We start from the raw sequence: 17,688 nt of genomic DNA on the forward strand, positions 1-17,688 counted from the left end.
AGTGGCACCATCGTCATAAGTGCAAAGTAGAAAGCGCAGTGAGCGTAAAATTCTCTTTGAAATTTGCTCATGTATTGACAGTTGATCGCCGTTGAAATGACCTGTAATATCAGTTGTGTTAACAGAAAAATCAGTTAGATTGATTAGGAATCTGTCAATTTTACAAAATTTTGTTAACATAAGAGCGACAATTTCTCTTCTGTTGAAATGACTAAACTAATTTGTTAGATTGACAAAGAACTTTGTCGAATTAACCATAATTCGATCAACTGAATGTTTTTAGCGACCTTTCTATATGTCAATATGTTGAACTTTGGCTGGCTCGAGGTCAATAAAACTATTTTGATTAAAACCACAGGTTTTTGAATAATTTAATCCAATACATTTCGGTTATTCCGCGATAACCGTTCTAGGGGATCTATAAATGTAATAAAAACAATTTTCTTTATAAAAAACAAAAACAAAACATAAACAATATTTGCATATACATACACAATAATTCGATCAATTTCACCGAATCTCTGTTAAGTCAAGAACAAACGAACCGATTTGTTGATTTTACTAGCACCATATCTTTCAGTGTACCAGTTCGCACACGCTATGAGAGCACAATTGTGCTGTGGAATGCAGACCTCTGCTCTAATGTCAGCCGGGCACTAAGTGCATCGCCACGTTATTGTATTCTGTTCCAGGTTTTGACTTTGGCCGCTATTGATTTGCTTCACTATGGCCCCCTTATTTTGTTGTAAGGTAAAATAAATGAGTATTAAAGGTAAGGGTTCTGCTCTATGTAGGTTCAAAGTATTTTACTTCGTTGGTTCGTTATTCGCTACACTTCCGGAACTTTATAGCTACCTACTTGGTGAAAGGAACAAATTCAAACCAAGTTTTCGGTGACTGTGGAGGCCAGAAAATACCTCTATGAAGCACCCACGAGGGTCATAATTGCGTGTGTTGCGTATCCTGGCTTCAAATTGATTGTTAATTTTCCCCGAGCACATTCATTAGGTATACATCGCTGCTATGGAATATTTGCACAATAGCCAGATAAGTCGCATTATTGGAACACTATGGCAATGAAGGCGACGAGGGCTATGTGCATAGACACGGAAATGAGAATAGATTTATTTAAATTTTAACTCAAAACTGATATTATCAAAAAGCCGCTGCGATCTAAATTGACGATGTGACTTAGTATAAGTTGTGTTAGAGTTAAAAGGCAGGTTGTAAAGTTTATTAACTTACTTACTTTCTTTATTGGTGCTTAACTGTTCAAACAGTTATGGCCGTCCAACAAGGTGAGCCAGACGCTTCTTTTCTGGGTTAAGTGGAGCCAATTGGTCATAGCAAGGGCAGATAGTGGCAGTTGCCCTCCACCTCTGCGTCCATAGATGGGTTCCAATAAAAATTTCTAAGCCGGAGCATCATCTTTCCTTTTGCATAATATGGCTTACCCAGCGTAGTCGCTGCGTTTTATTTCGCTGGACTATATTGATTTCTGCGTATTGCTCGAACAGCTCATCATAAAATCTTCTTCGGTACTCGCCTCGCCAACGCGTAGAGGTCCGTTAATCTTTCGAAAAACTTTTCTCTCGAACACTCCCATAGCCGCCTCATCTGATGTTGTCATACATAGTCCATGCTTCTGCATCATACAGCGGGACGGATGTGATAAGTGACTTGTAGAGAGCACAATTGTGCTTTCGTTTGCCGAGAGACGACTTTACTTTTCAATTGCCTTTCTAGTCCAAAGTAAAGTTTACACCTAAAGAATGAGTCAACAAATGCAAATCTACAAACAAATATATCAGGAGGCATGAACCCCAAATGGCCCTCGTTATCTTAGGACACCCCTTGGCGTATGAGTAACATTTGATTTGCGAAGTACTTAACTGAAACGGATTAAAGTGTGAGTGTAAAGGCCCCATTACTGATACTTAGCATAGACTTGACTTGGCTTGCGAACTGTCACTTACAGTTCTGTTAAATTAACATTGCATGTTGCTGATTACTCAAAACTTAACTTGACTTAGAAGTCTGTTGAATTTTGATTTTCTATGTAAGTTCTAAGTGACGTTTACATTTTGAGATGCCATTTGTTTGTTTCAATTTCATTTTGACATTTTGTCATACAAATTGACATTTATTGATTATGATGCCAGATTGTATGCGCTAAGTGGAGTATAATCGTGGCTAAGTTGCCAAGTTTACGCCAAGTCAAGTCAAGTATATGCTAAGTATCAGTAATGGGGCCCTAACTGTGTGCTCAAGCGATTGCATATCATATGTGCATATGTAAATTTTTGTTTTTTGTGTATTAGAAGATAACTCAGGCGTATTGTACATTGTGAGTACCCGCCAAACAAATTTTAATCTTAGATAACTAGCAGATCCGGCAGACGTTGTTCTGCCCTAAATTTGTCTATCTGCATACATTTTAAGAAGCCCTTTTTCGTCTTTAAGCGACACTAAAAGAGAACTGCCGATCATAGCAACCCGGAGTTTTATGCGTTTGAACTCGGAAAATTCAAAACAAAATCTATTTTCCCATAGGAACTTATTGAAATGTTCATCTACGATTACGTAAGCAAACCCGCTTCCATTCTTCTAATAGGATGAATCTGTTAGGAAACTCCCAACTTTTGTATCATCCAATATTTTCATATGTGGTAAATAGATGAGACCTCTTAAATAATGATTACTAATCGTAATCGGACTACATATGTTCAAGGAAAGTCTTCGACACCATCTACACAATTCTCTTCCCCACAAGGAAAGATGGAGGGATCACTTAGCGATTCGACATCTCGGTTTTCACGGACGGATCTAAAATGGCTTGCGGAGTGGAAGCGGGAGTATTTGCGACTGTCCCGCCCACGTCCTTAAGATGAACAGAAGGGATATATCCAGAGTAGTTGCGATGCTCACGGGTCATTGGACAATTGGGGTACATGCGGCACGGATGTGACTGGAACACAATACCTCCTGTCGCAGCTGCAAGCGTCCGGAGGTGGAGGAAACGGTTGAGCATCTGCTGTGCGAATGCCCAGCACACTTTCGAAGCAGAATAAAGTTTCTTGGAAAGCCATTTTTCGAAAGCCTCCCAGAACTCAACGATGTTAGGCCGGTTGAGCTTCCCACATTTATAAACTCCACGGGATGGATATAGGAGGACGGGTTTTCCCCGACGCATGTGAAAATATTTATTAGTCTTCTTACAACACCCTTTCATTGGTTAACTCACGAGTTTGTGGTATCAAAACGGCACATGAGCGCTAATTGGAGTCAATTGGGACTCTCCACTCCAACCAACCAACCAATCGTAATGGTTATAGATTTAATTCATGGTAATGGTTATGGAAGTATAAATCAAAAAGAAATGGTAAAAATTAAAAAAAGTAAAAATATTAGTTTTTGATTATTTTTAACCAAAATTATTTAAGAAATACTTTTTTTCTGAAAATAAGTTAAATAATCATTACCAATTAAAAAACCATCTAGTCAATTGATTACTTATCATAATTCAAATTTAACAGGTTTGAAATAGATAAAGCATTGGGGTGTAGAACATGTTAATTTGATCGAAAAATAAATTTTGTATTAGTCAATATTATTGGCCACGAGTTGAGCCACCTTATTTTACCGCCAGCGAAGTAAAAATATAACTTATGGCTTAAACAGGTCAGGTACATAGATATCACTTACGAAGATGTTCAGTGATAGAAATAGAGTTCGGTTTAAAATTGGTAGCGGTATAAAGCAATTTAGCCTGTAACTATTCGAAAAGAAAAATCCCTTTTCAGTGCAATTTTTGGAAATCTAGAAAACTTTATTTGAAAATTTCTTACAAAAAAAGGCCACAAAAATCTTCATTTTGAAGATAAATCTTCACTTATGGCAACGCTGGTCGTGAAATGCGAATTGCTATTGGTCGGTTGGAGATGGCCGGCTTTGAAAATAGACGATTCATATATAGATGTAAAGTTTATTTTATTTGATTTAAGCTAATATTGTAAAGTTCATAATTTGTAATGAAATCGTTTGTATGCAATATTGCTTTCTGATAAAAAATTATATTGACAAATTTTTTTGCATGAATTTTTAAGCAGGGATTACCCTTATTGCTTTATTTGAAGAAATTTTAATTGATAATTTATTTAATAATTTGGGAAAAATTTAAACAACGTGGCATCAGGACATACAAGGCGACAGCTGTTTCGATTATACCTTGTAAATCTCTTCAAAGCCTTTTCTCTCGGGAGTGGGATTTGAACCCACACTCTTACGATGGTTGAAGTGTTACAAACGGATTCAGCCACGTCATACCTTAGTTCTTGTAAACCTTATCCCAATTGCCTTCTTTGCATATTTTCTTTTTTCATAGTCCATACTTCGTATGGCATCATGTGGTAAAGTTATGCATTGGTAAGGCGGTTTTTCAAAGAAACTTGGTATTGTTGCTTTTGTTCTTATTTATAGAATCCCACTCCCAGGAGAAAAGGCTTTGAAGAGATTTACAAGGCATAATCGAAACAGCTGCCGCCTTGTCCGTCCTGATGTCACGTTGTTTAAATCTTTCCCAAATTATTAAATAAAATAAAAAAAAAAATTTTATTTATTCGACAAGGACAGTAAAATCGTTTTGCTATAACTCTCTTATAGAAAATAATTTCTCTCTCATATGATGCACTATTTTTGAAATCTTTATGTCGTTCTTAAGGTAGTGTCAAAGACTTTAACTGAATCTTGAGAAGTTTTGGCCGTTGTGGCAATTTTGATGTACACCTTTACTAATTTTGGGTTTTCCATCCATGGATTTAAATTTGAATGCTACCAATCCAAATAAATCAAATAGTGATAAGCACTTCGCCAAAGAATAAGTTCTTATTTCTAGCAAATTGTTTACAAAATTTTTTGCTGGAAATGTGAAACCCCCACTTAACATTTCACCAACATGTTTACGGTTATTTTAGATTAACAAAGCAAATAAGTAGACCAATGATAATAAAAGTAGAAATATGCATTGTTTAATGTACTTAAATAAATTGAAGCCTTATGCAAATAACGCCATATCAAAGTGTGAAAATTAAGTGCTTGACAAAAATATAAAAATGTTAAGTATGAAATAAAAGTATTTGTTATTATTCGATTTATATAAATTTATAATACTGCAACGAATTTAGGGAATTCCACTTATTCCAACCTTTATGCTAACGTTCGAATCGCTAAACTGTTGAATAAATAACTCCAATATTCAATAATGCAAAATGGTCTTTATTAGACTACTTTGAGCGTACTTCATAATAACACTTATACTTCACAACCAATAGCGTGCTTAAATCAAAACTGAATACTGACTACTCAGCTTGCGCTGATTTTATAGTCTCCGTTGATTCATTCGCATATTTCTACTAAAGTTAAGACGTTTCGCCTTCTAGAATTGCTGTATCTCCTGCTTGGTAATTGAGCTATATATATGCGTGTGTATGTGTGAGTAACAATTTCGGCTGATGATTACATGCGTTTGTGAGTATCTCTTCGATGCCTTGTATGTATGTGTGTAAATGATGGTTTATGTCTACATGTACACCAGTGTGGCTCGCTTCAATGTTTTTTGTTGTTGCGTGATTATTTATTTAGTATAAGCTTAGTGATGATAATATTCGTCACAATACAGTATAATATTAACCGTGTGACATTTCAAATGAAGTTTAAGCTGCTGGCTTATTCTATTTACTATCATCAATTCACAATTGAACCAGGCCTGAGCTAGATGACCTTGCGGGACAAACCTTGCATAAAATACCTAGGAATAATTCTAGACATTAAGTTGTCGTGGAAGCTCAACGTGGACGAGAGAGTGAAGAAGAACTCGACGGCACTTTATGCATGTAAAAGAATGCCGGGCTGTATGTGGAATCTAGCGCCCTCTCTTTTTTATTGGGTATTGTAAAGCCTATCCTATACTATGCAGTCCTTATTTGGTGGACAGCCGCACAAAAAAGAACCTACCTCACAAAGTTAGAGTGCAGGCTACAATGCTTAGCATTACGGACAATGAAAACAACCCCGACGGCTGCACTGTATGCCGTTCTGCACATTTCACCTGTAGAGCTGGTAGCAAAAAACACAACGTTAACAGTTGCAACGAGGCTCAATACCTCAGGGCATCTTGAGCGCACACCATGCGGCCTTAGTAGGAAGAATATATCCGCTTCAAATTTTATTTTGACTACCAAGCAGCAATTAAGCCAAGTATCTCGCATAGCATATCATCTAAAAGTGTGTTAGAATATATATAATCTCTCTAAAGAATCGGGATAGGCAGAAGCATACATCTATGTTGGTTTATTCGGTTCCGGGGTATATGGGAATAGATGGGAATGGACAGGCTGATGAACTAGCTAAAAAGAGCGCATCCCTCGAAGCTTGCTCTGTTGACGTGCCAATTAAATTAGGTGAGATAAAGAGAAGTCGAGAGTTGCACATGATCGAGAAAGCGGGAAGAGCGTGGACTGTAAAATTTCGAAGATGATGTGTAGGTCGTACCGATGTGTAGGCCGTACAGAGTTACTCCTATCATTTGAAAGAGAAAACTGTAGACTCACGACAGGTATTCTGACTAGATGCTGCCGCCTTCTGACATCACATGCCTTCCAATTAGGCTTGGTTAGTGATAGCAGATGTAGGAAGTGCGGATGGGAGGAGGAAACGGTCTAGCACGTTTTTTGTTCTCTCGGGCTAAGATTCCAGCTATAAGAAGTGTTACAGCTGTCAGATCTATAAGCAGCAAGTGGCATAGGTCCTAGAAAGCATAACATATGTCCTTGTTTTTGATAGAGTTTTTCAGTTTGATCGTTAAACAAACTTCTGGTAACGTTTCTATGGACTCATTAAGCCAATGTGAGGTTCGCACGAACCGGCTACTTTAAGCTAACCTAACCTATGCTATTCCCAAGTGTCTCGTATTCATTGCAAAGTTTATAATTTTACTTGGTGTTTCCAACATAGGTAAAATTAGATTGAACCATAGCACATACTACGAATGTGAGACCTTTTCAATTGCCTATGTAAAAAGTTACAAAAAAGAGAAAATGTTGCTCATACTTGAATGTCAGTACATAATATTTACCGCAAGGAAAATCTTCGGGATTCGTGAAGCATCTATTCAGATAGTTTTCTGGGCCATTAAGTTATCTGCTGAGGATGTTGCGGAATTTTTTCTTACTGTTTTCTATATTTTTTTGGAATGAAAAGTAGCAAACCTTTCTGTAATTAACTCGAGACCTTCTTCGATATCAGTTCTGCCATCCACTGGGTTATTTTGGGTCTAATTAGGAGCGGTTTTCGAAACTACTTTTGCGACTTTTTCGGAACTATGGCGGGAAAATTTTAGAGCTATTTCGGTATAATTTCAGGGCTATTTGAGACGAGCTTCATCGATTTGTTATAGATAACAATCGATATTGACAAGTTAACTGTTTGTTATCGCCAAGTCACTGGCTTGTTGTTGGTTTCTTGTCGACGGGTTATCGAAAACACTGAAAAATACCGATAAATCGTCGAAAATAGGTCAATAAACAGCCGATCACACACCGATAACTCATCGATAGTAAATCGGTAGCACTCCGATAACTTTCCGATAACAATTCAATAACCTTTCGATAGTAAATCGCTTGCAACTTTTCGTCAATTACACAGGGCCGCAGAGAGCCGAGGCGGGTCCTGGGACAGTTCGCGTTTACGGGCCCCCTAAAAAATAAAGTCAATCCAGTAAAAAAAATAACATAACATACATACATTTTTACATAAATGTAATGTTAGATTTCATTGTTTGATTTGCTTACATTAACTTTTTCTAAATATGTACATTTTAAGAGCTTGAATCAGCCAAGGAAAACCTTCCCTGCTTTTTGGTCTGCGAATATGGAAATTAGTGATTCAAAACTAATGCTGCGAGCAAGGCTGGACTCCAATACCAATGTTCCAAGGCTTGTCAAGCGATTTTGGCTCATAGTAGAACGTAAAAAATTTTTCACGCGAGACAATAGACTAAAATAACTCTCCCCTTCATCCACACTGACTGGAAGTGTGCAAAATATTCTTAATGCTATGCAGATGTTAAGAAATAATACTTCCATCTTCAAGTCATGAAATTTGTTCAGAGATTGAAATGGTGGCAGCGAATCACATCCCAAATTTGCTAAGTGGATGGCTTTGAGATGAATGATTTCATCTATTAGATCCGTAGAAATATCGATGCCATATATCGTGCAGAATGCTGCTGCCTTTTCTCTGAGCTCTTCTTCCTTAAATTTAATCGCAATGTCATTTACGGCTTCGAAACGTCTTGTCATGTTACCAATCAAGCAGCCCAAAAGCACGTGAAAAACTTGCTGTTTGAATTGAGTTTCGGAATTACACTCAGGTGATTCGCCAGGTAATTCATAGAACTGGCGCTTTCTTATCTTCCTTCTTTTCTCTGCGAAGGTATTCACAACTCCTGTACTCCCTGCCAGAACTTTATATTCTTGAAGTATGATCGACCATTGATCCTTGAACTTTTTCAACTCATCAATCAGGCTACGTATATTTTCTGTTTCCACGTCCAGTGTGCCATTTCTAGATTGCAGTACCAGATTACGATGGTTGATTACCGTCAACACTTTGAGCCAAATGGAGGCTAAGAGGATACACTCAAATTTCCCCATATATGCTCCAATACTTTTCAAATCCGTTACTGTTTCTGAACTCATATTCAAAAGCTTGATTTCACCAATAGCTTTCAATATTTTGGGGAATGTGAGTCGCGAAAGGTTTCACACTATCCACACGAGCAGACCATCGTGTTTGTGACATGCTGTGCAAGGAGCAATCAGTTTTTTCCTTGAGAATTTCCCATCTCTGAGGGCGTGCGCTAAAGATATAATACAATTTCTGCATAATACCGAAAAATGTGATGACTTCTGCACAACATTCATCAATTTGCACTCCACATAAATTTAAACTATGACAAGCACAAGGTGCAAACATTGTCAGGGAGTTATCTCTCAGGATATGACTCTGCGCTTATAAAATTGTGTCAAAAACGTTTATCTAACTTAAAATCACATTTTATTTCGACTATGATTATGCCCCATAGTATTTGATTGGATGCTTATGATTTTAGTTTAGTGATTTTCAATTTTAAAACAATTTTTTGTAGCAACAAAATATGTATGTATCTATGAAATCCTAGTTAGAGTACTGTCAATACTGCTTTGCCTTTCCGGGCCCCCAAAAACCTTCCGGGCCCCAGGGCAATTGCCCTGGCTGCACCTCTCCCGTTTTTTACTTTCTTGTCCTACCACCGCTCCCACAAATTACGTATACACTCACATTTATACTTACCGTAAGCTTACATTCCGGATTCTCCCATACCGTGAGCAAAGATGCTTATTCAACAAAAATAATGGTTTAAGTTTATTTTATAGGTTACTTCCAATGGCTTATACGTGGCGTATGACGAACATTAAATTAATCAAAATTAACCCATATTATCCTATCGTCCCAAATAGGGTGCATTTATACTTCGTAATGCCCTATGCGCGGTCGACCAAGTACACTGAAAGAAACAGACCGAAATTTCTGTAAATTTTTATCCACCGCAACAAGATGTTGAATCAACTGCGCACAAATCGTTGATTCGTAATTGAACGTTTTAGTAGTCAAATGAACAAAAAAAGGTTGTTGCTACCTATGTTGCGGCATTTGCAAGGCAGATGAGTTTTCACTGAGATCTTTTCATGGCAGAAATACACTCGGAGTGCTTGCCGAACAGTGTCGAGGGGTGACCCCGCTTAGGATTTTCTTCTATTTGAAAAACCTTATTTCTTAAATTTTTATGTTTCTTTGTCCGGGGTGTGAACCCAGGGTCTCCGGTGTGGTAGGCGGAGCACGCTACCATTACAACACGGTGGCCGCCATATACATACGTAAATATTTGCATACATATAGTACACAGCATACATAAGTACACAGTAGAGAACGCAGTGAGCGTAAAATTCTCTTTGGAATTTGCTCATGTATTGACTGTTGATCGCTGTTGAAATGACCAGTGAGTCCAGTTGTGTTAACAAAAAAATCAGTTAGATTGATTAGGAATCTGTCAATTTTACAGAGTTTTGTTAACTTAAGAGCGGCAATTTCTCTTCTGTTGAAATGACTAAACTAACAAAAAACTCGGCCGAATTAACCATAATTCGATCAATTTCACCGAATCTCCGTTAAGTCAATAACAACAGAACCGATTTGTTGATTTTACTAACACCATTTCTTTCAGTGTAGGCTTAGATTTCAAAATGTATAGTAAAATATTCGTAGTTACGTATAATCAGTTCGTAATTTAAGAAGGCCATGCATGCGTATTTTTTGTGAGAAATTTGTCAAATCTATTGAATTTTTCTCGACATGACCTGCAGGAAGACCTAAGCAAAAATTTGCCTAGACTTTAAGCTATAATTATTGTAGTTATTATTTTGTTTTGTTAATGAACTTATCATATACTTGGCAATTTGAAGAAAACGATATTACGTCGTCTTACGATGGATTTGAAACTTTTTATTCAGTGCCCCATTTAAGGTGCGCTGGGCATAGAGGAGTGCGTGAAATATCATACAAAGGCAAGAAAAAGAATCAGTTCCATCCGAATTTTTTTTTGATAAAAGTAATTCCTTAAAGTTTTTGAGATATTTTTTGACGATAAGGTTTACGAACTTCTACGTTCTAGTACTGAAGGAATGTAATTAAATAAAAAATAAATGTAAGGCGAGATAACCTCCGAAGAGATCTAAGGCCGAGCTTCTCTTCCAATTTGCGTCGTGCTCCTCTTGATTTTTCCCTACAAATTGGCCGGACGGGACCTACATGTTTTATGCCGACTCCGAACGGCATCTGCAAGGCAGATGAGTTTTCACTGAGAGCTTTTCATGGCAGAAATACAATCGGAGCGCTTGCCAGACACTGCCGAGGGGCGACCCCGCTTAGAAAAATGTTCTTCTAATTGAAAAATCTTATTTCTAAAATTTTGATGTTGCTTTGCCCGGGAGTTGAACCCAGGGCATACGGTGTGATAGGCGGAGCACGCTACCATCACACCACGGTGGCGGGAAGGAATGTAATTGCAAAACCAAAAATGAACTTCCGAGTTACACCTGACGCAGATGTGAGTTTTATCGGTATTTTACTCCTATCTGGTTTCAATAGTGTTTACTGATACAGATTATACTGGATCCAAAGTATAGATACTCATCAGCCAGGTATGGCCTCGTGCATGTCTCGTAATAGGTTCGTAGAAGTACAACGTTGTTTCCATGCAAGTGGGGATGGCCATATTTCTCCTGATGACAAATTTGGGAAAGTAAGACATTTATGAGATATGATGAATGAAAGATGGCTAAAATACTTTCCCGGAGACAAACATTTATCTATAGATGAAACGTTGATAACTTATTTTGGAAAACATGGAACTAAGCAGCATATTCACGGCAAGCCAAATCGTTTTGGGTATAAAATATGGTCGCTCTGGACAATATTGGGGTATCTCATTTTTGGAGAACCATATCGATGAAGTCAGCAAGGCTGGTCACGATGCTACGGGAAGACGCTCCAATCAAAGATGCAAAAAATATAAAAAAAACTGCAAGGGGCTCCTACCATCAAGTAACCAATATAAACTCCCAACATAATTTTAGTACGTTACAACAACAACAATATCGAAACCGTCATCTCAACCGAAAGCGGAGTACGCCCAGTCGGCAAGGTATAGAGATGGGTCAATAATAAACGTGTAGATGTTGATCAGCCGCATTGCTACCAAATGTACTACAAGTTTATGGGTGGATTAAATAGACTTGATGAAAATGTCGGAACCTACAGAATCGGAATAAGGCTGAAAATATGGTATTGGCAAATGTTGATGTTTCCCATAAACAATTTGAATGACATATTTTTGGTTCCTTAAGAATCTGCTGGGATGGGTAATGCAAAGAGATAAAGAATTTTTAGCAATATTCACTGCTTGGGATAATATGGGTTAAGCCAAACAAATTACAAATAAACTATGCTTCTTCTTCTTTTCTTTCATCAAATTTTACGTTATATATATGTATATAATACGCAGGAGCCTAATAAAATATTCGAAAGACATGTTTTTCTTTGCTGCCCAAAGTCAGGGATATTAAGAAGGGCTGCACCCAAACTAATACCTATATGTCAAGTGCCCGCACCCCATAAAACTTTCCGGTTTTGGTATTCTCCTTTTGATTGAATACCAAATTGAAAACTCCCCAAAATGATTTTCAAATATCTTGTAGCCGATATAAAGATGGGTAGAGTAAGAGTGAAAGGGAAGAAAAGCGGTAGTTTTATATAAATCCGTTGCGTTTCTAAATAGTTTTGTGTTTTTGGGAAGTTGACCATAGATCGAAATATTTGAAACATTCGTTTTATGGTTAGAGAAGTGGTAGAAGAGGCAGGAAGATAGAGAGATAGATGAGAGAAAATGCAGAGAAAGGGTGAGGTATGAAATCTTTTTTGAAACCTTTTTAAAACTAGCAAGTAAATTCAATTTTAGGCAGAGTAAGTTGTCCCAGGTGTGATAGTTTATTATCTATAACTTTCAAGCAATTAATACGTCATTGGCAAAACGTTTGTACCTACACATGCTTGGCTGTCTGCCATTAGCAACTGTGTGCGGATAATCATACCAAAAAAAAAATATACACATTCTCAGACAAGCCACATAGTTTGTAGTTTTTTAAAGCATAAACAATATTCATATGTGTTTACGTTTTCTGTAAGTCTTTAAACACTCTGTGATTTGTTTGAACGATTTTATTTAGCTTGACTTGACAGGCCGGCTGGCTGGCCGGCACGAATTTTGTAATTGAAATTCAAGTAATTTCCCGATAAGCTACAAGCTTGAAACTTGGAATATAGTTCAGAACCCGATGACAATGCAATAATAAGAAAAAAAATCCGATAGGTGGCGCATGGATCTAAATATTTCAAAAACTCGTATTTGTGGTCAGATTTGGTTCATATTTGGAACAAATAACACATACATGAATAGAATGCGACATATGATGTTCGATTTGGCTCATATTTGGAACAAATATTACATACAGTCCGGTAGAAGTGACATCAAAATATTTTGAAGTTGGAGGAGGGACAAGCATACGTGGCGCAGAGTCGAGTAAAGTCTTTGGAAGGATTATGTATTGAGGACTTAGATTGTAACAAATTGTCAGGAAAGAGTCCTTGTAATAATGAGTCACAAAATGAATTAAATAGAATGAGATATAATAGGCAATTAAATAAAGGTTAAAAACTTGAAAATAAAATAAAAGCTAGAAAATAATTAGGTAGGTCCTAGGTACTAGTCATCACACTCCTCATCAATCTAGGGCGTTGATCAGACAATTAAATAAAAGGGTTGGACGCGTAAAATTTCTATTGATAGTCATATAAGACCAACTGAATCTTAATCAGGTTATGCTACACCTCACATTTTTAGAAATTTCACGTGCCCAAGTGGGCTTTTAATTGTCTTATCAACGCCCTAGATTGATGAGGAGTGTGATGACTAGTACTTAGGATCTACCTAATTATTTTCTAGCTTTTAGTATTATGATTACTTAATGTAAGTATTGTTTTCAATAAAACCGTTTAACTTAAAATTTTTTTTAATTATTTCATTTTAATTTATATTTGATGGCATTGTTTTTCGTTTGCATTCCGCGGCCACGGTTGTGTAGTGGCAGAGTGCTCGCCCTACTATACCGACGGTCCTGCGTTTAAGTCCAGGGAAAAGCAACATAAAAATACTAAAGGAAAAAGTCGTAAGCGTGGTCGCCCTTGGCAGGGGCTTGGCAACACTCTGCATGTATTTCTACAATGAAAAGCTTCTCTGTGAAAATCCATCTGGTTCGCAGCTGCCGTTTGCAGTAGGCATAAAACATATAAAAAGTAGCTCGCCGCAAGTTGGAAGAGATGCTCGGCCGAAATCTACGCGAATGTATACCGCGCCAAGTATTTTTTTATACACATTTTTAATATTTTTATTGTTTGCTTATGTTCATAAACAATTTAATATGCACCACTTTTATGTTTTCCAGATTTAAACTTCGAAACATTGTTGAATGCGCGTGCTATTTTTATTTATTTATTTACTACAGTTTTCAGAATTATGTACGCCAAACTTCCATGCGGTTGAACAAAGTGAAATATGTTAATTTAAGTTTATGAAATGTAGTTTGTCAAGAATGGCACACGTGGAGAATTCTCGCGGTGATATAAGAACACAAATTACGTTATATGCTTAACGTCAGTACCTGTCAAAGGAAGACTCAACCCCACGGTGACTGACATGGATCTAATTGCATGATCAGTGACCAAACCATCGGCTCCATGTTGCCTTCCCTCAACACTTCTTAGTCGAATCATTGGTACCAACTTAGCTGGTATTCGGACGTTTCAATTACAAGTTCTTGCCTTGGTTTGATATGGAGTGTATCTAGCTCCTGTTGCAAGGCAACTCCACCTTGATTCTACAAACCATTCTATTATATGCACAAGTACTTCGCTGTAACTTGTTCTGATGCTTGGGATCATCAGATACATGATACTATTCCATAATTTCAATAAGTAAATCCAGTAAATTCCTGGATCACAATTTAGGGATGTGATTACTACCTGGTCAACACATTGATAGAAATTCTCAATCACTGTAGCATCTACTACTAATACTACAGTAAATTGATAACGTTTACACAGGATTGAAATGTCCGTTCTTTGTGAAAGACTGCTACGGTGTATCATAGATACATCTTCATTTATCACAAGTACTAATCACATTCGCTCAAGTATCAGATGATGTGGTCGTCTTGGTCTAACGAAGTTTCATAAAATTTCAAAAAGAATAGTGGGCACTAACCCACTCTTACAATTATCAATAATTGTCGACAACGGTAGACGATTTATGCTACCAGATATATCAAATTCTTTTTTCCGCCGATATCTGTTCTGCATTATTTATTCAACCAATTTTTATTCTGCTTTATTTATCCACTTAATTTTTATACTGCCTTTAAATTCTCAATATTCACAATTTTGGGATGTGATCAACCGCATCGTTGACCTTCCGCTGAAGAGTCTTTGAAATACTTGTGCATAGACCAGAAAAGATAGTGAGGCAGTTTACCCATGTGGAAACCCATATGCCAACTTTCCATCGAAGAAGACCGCATTACTCCTTGTCTAATTCGAAGGCTGATGCAACCACATTAGTCCGAAGAGCATACTATATTGCCAACTCGAACGAAGAAGCGACTGCATAACTTCATTAAGCATGCTTTATTGTCAACTTCCGCGAAAGTGAATACGTCCAAAGCAAAACCAAAGGAAACCAAAATGCAACATGAAACCACAACCCCCGCGATTCTTCCGAATCCTCAAGGTAGGAGTTCGAACTTGAATGCAAGTATCATACGATACATCGCATAAGATTACAACTGGCTTGTCTTACACCCCGCCGTACAGTTTTTAAGGACCGTGATAGGGTCGCGCAGGTTGTACACAGCGTCCACTCTGCTCCCTTTCAAATAATCGTCACCCTAGGATTGGTTAGCTTTTCAATTTGCTACTTATGATCGCCTTTTACGATCGGTTTACCTACCGCGGGTATATTCTTGACCCCTAGCCCGCAGGGGGGACAGCGCAAGCAAATGTTGGATGAATAGCAAAGGACACTTACTTACTAACATAATTGGACCTTAATTAACCGTTTAAGCGCTTATGGCCGTCCAACAAGTCGCTTCTTCGATGTGCTAACTGAGGAGGTCCGTAAATCTTTCGAAGAACTTTTCTCTCGAATACTGCCAGAGCCGCTTCATCTGATGTTGTCTTGGTCCATGCTTCTGCACCATATATAGCAGGACGGATACGATGAGTGATTTGTAGAGAATGATTTTCATTTGCCGAGAGGACTTTACTTTTTCAATTGCTTATCTAGTCCAAAGGAACACTTATTGCAATGGTTCTTGGCTGGATTTCAGAGCTTATGATGTTGTTTTTGTCAATGCTGGTTCCCAAATAAACGAAGTCTTTTATTATGTATTTCGAAATCATGGCTGCCAAGAGTGGTGTGGTTCACTATCAAACCCATCTTAGACGCTTCTTTTTCCAGTTTGAATATTGAATAGAATATTGTTCCACAGCTATGAGACTTAGGCTGATCTTCTCTTCCAATTTACGTTAAGCAACTTTTAAATTTCTTCAATAATTGGCAGGACGGAACCTACATATGTTAAGCCGACCCCAAAGGGCATCTGCCAGAAGATGAATTTTCGGTGAGACACTTTTCAATGCAGAAATATGTGTTCAACCCTAACTAAGCTATGTTTCTTATTTATTGCACTACTTCAAACACTTCAAGCCATCGTACAACAATAACAACAGTTATAAAATTGTTTTGTGATTCCGAAATGTAAACTGCAGTAAAGATCATCAAAATATGTCCCAAGACGTGTTTGTGAAACAAATTTTTTGTGGCTACGACGTTCATCGACTCTGTCAGCCAAAGCAATACAGTGGGTGAGTAATGCGTATGCAAATATGCGCCTACAACAAACATATATTCACATTTTTATACAAAAACAAAACTGACAAGGTGTCTCTCTCTTGAATGCAATCTTGTTGATTTGTGCGCAATTGTTGCTGTTATATTGTGTACTCACACATTTGTCTTTTGTTTGTGTAGTACTTTTGTTTTATTGCTGTTTTTTAGAATTTTGTGTTAATAAGAAATTATTTCAATTATTTTTTGTTACTGCATTACACAATAACGAATTTAAGCCTTATTTGCATAATACAGTCAAATTGTTTGCGATTGAACTCCACCAACTTATAACTGTCTTTTGTTGACAATGATCATAACAATAAATCGTGACAAACATACATAATTTCGAATACAACGGCAACGGTTGTGGTAAATAACACGAGACTCGGTGGCCATTATTGCAAACCTAACGGCGTTTTCTTCTCTAGAAGAAATGTTACCTTAATATTGCACTCTTACTTTGTAACTTTTGAGCTAGATAACGTGGAACTTTGCGGAATGGCTGAATTTGTTGGTAATGGTACCCATTTCCTAATTCAGAGGGTAACATTTTGTGAAAGGTAAACAGAAATCCAATAAAGGACTGAGACAAACTAACTCGGGTACATTTTTTACAGAAAAGAAAACACCATAATAAAAAGCCTGAAGGGAAAGAAAATCTGCTTTGAAATCCTTCAAGAAATCAGTAAGGGGTTTTCGTAACTTTTATTATTAGGCCTCGATGCACTTCGACCTTTATTAAGATCTATCGACTTGAACTTTCAGCCTGTTACAGTATATGGAGGCTATTAATGTATTTAAGTACAATTTAAGGTCTTTCAGCCTGCCTGTTTATTACCTACATGTTCCTGATGTCCGGGAACCCATCCTAACAAAACCTTGTTGTTGGCGCTCAGATCAAATAGGACTCCAATGCATGTAATCACTAGCTTAGAAGTAATTATGTAAGACTGCTAGGAATGCAGGCTGCCTGGCTGTACTGACATAATGAGAAGACTCCTCAAGAATAAGCCTCTGCGTAGACATACTCT

At 37.4% G+C, this 17,688-nt stretch overlaps 1 protein-coding gene across 6 annotated transcripts in view; it reads left to right on the forward strand.

The window, feature by feature from the left end:
• The window catches only part of Nep2 (Neprilysin 2), a 171,457-nt gene that overhangs the window by 42,095 nt on the left and 111,674 nt on the right, over positions 1-17,688 (forward strand). The window contains exon 1 of one of the 6 annotated variants that reach the window (XM_067791919.1): positions 16,501-16,632. The exons of 4 other annotated variants lie outside the window; for them this stretch is intronic. In XM_067791919.1, the coding sequence (XP_067648020.1) occupies positions 16,553-16,632 (80 nt within the window). In that variant the 5' untranslated portion in view covers positions 16,501-16,552. Of the gene's footprint in view, positions 1-16,500; positions 16,633-17,688 lie in introns of those variants that run through there. One more of the 6 variants, XM_067791905.1, reaches the window with a different exon arrangement.

This window comes from Eurosta solidaginis, chromosome 1 (assembly GCF_040869045.1).
Source record: "Eurosta solidaginis isolate ZX-2024a chromosome 1, ASM4086904v1, whole genome shotgun sequence".
NCBI lineage: Eukaryota > Metazoa > Arthropoda > Insecta > Diptera > Tephritidae > Eurosta > Eurosta solidaginis.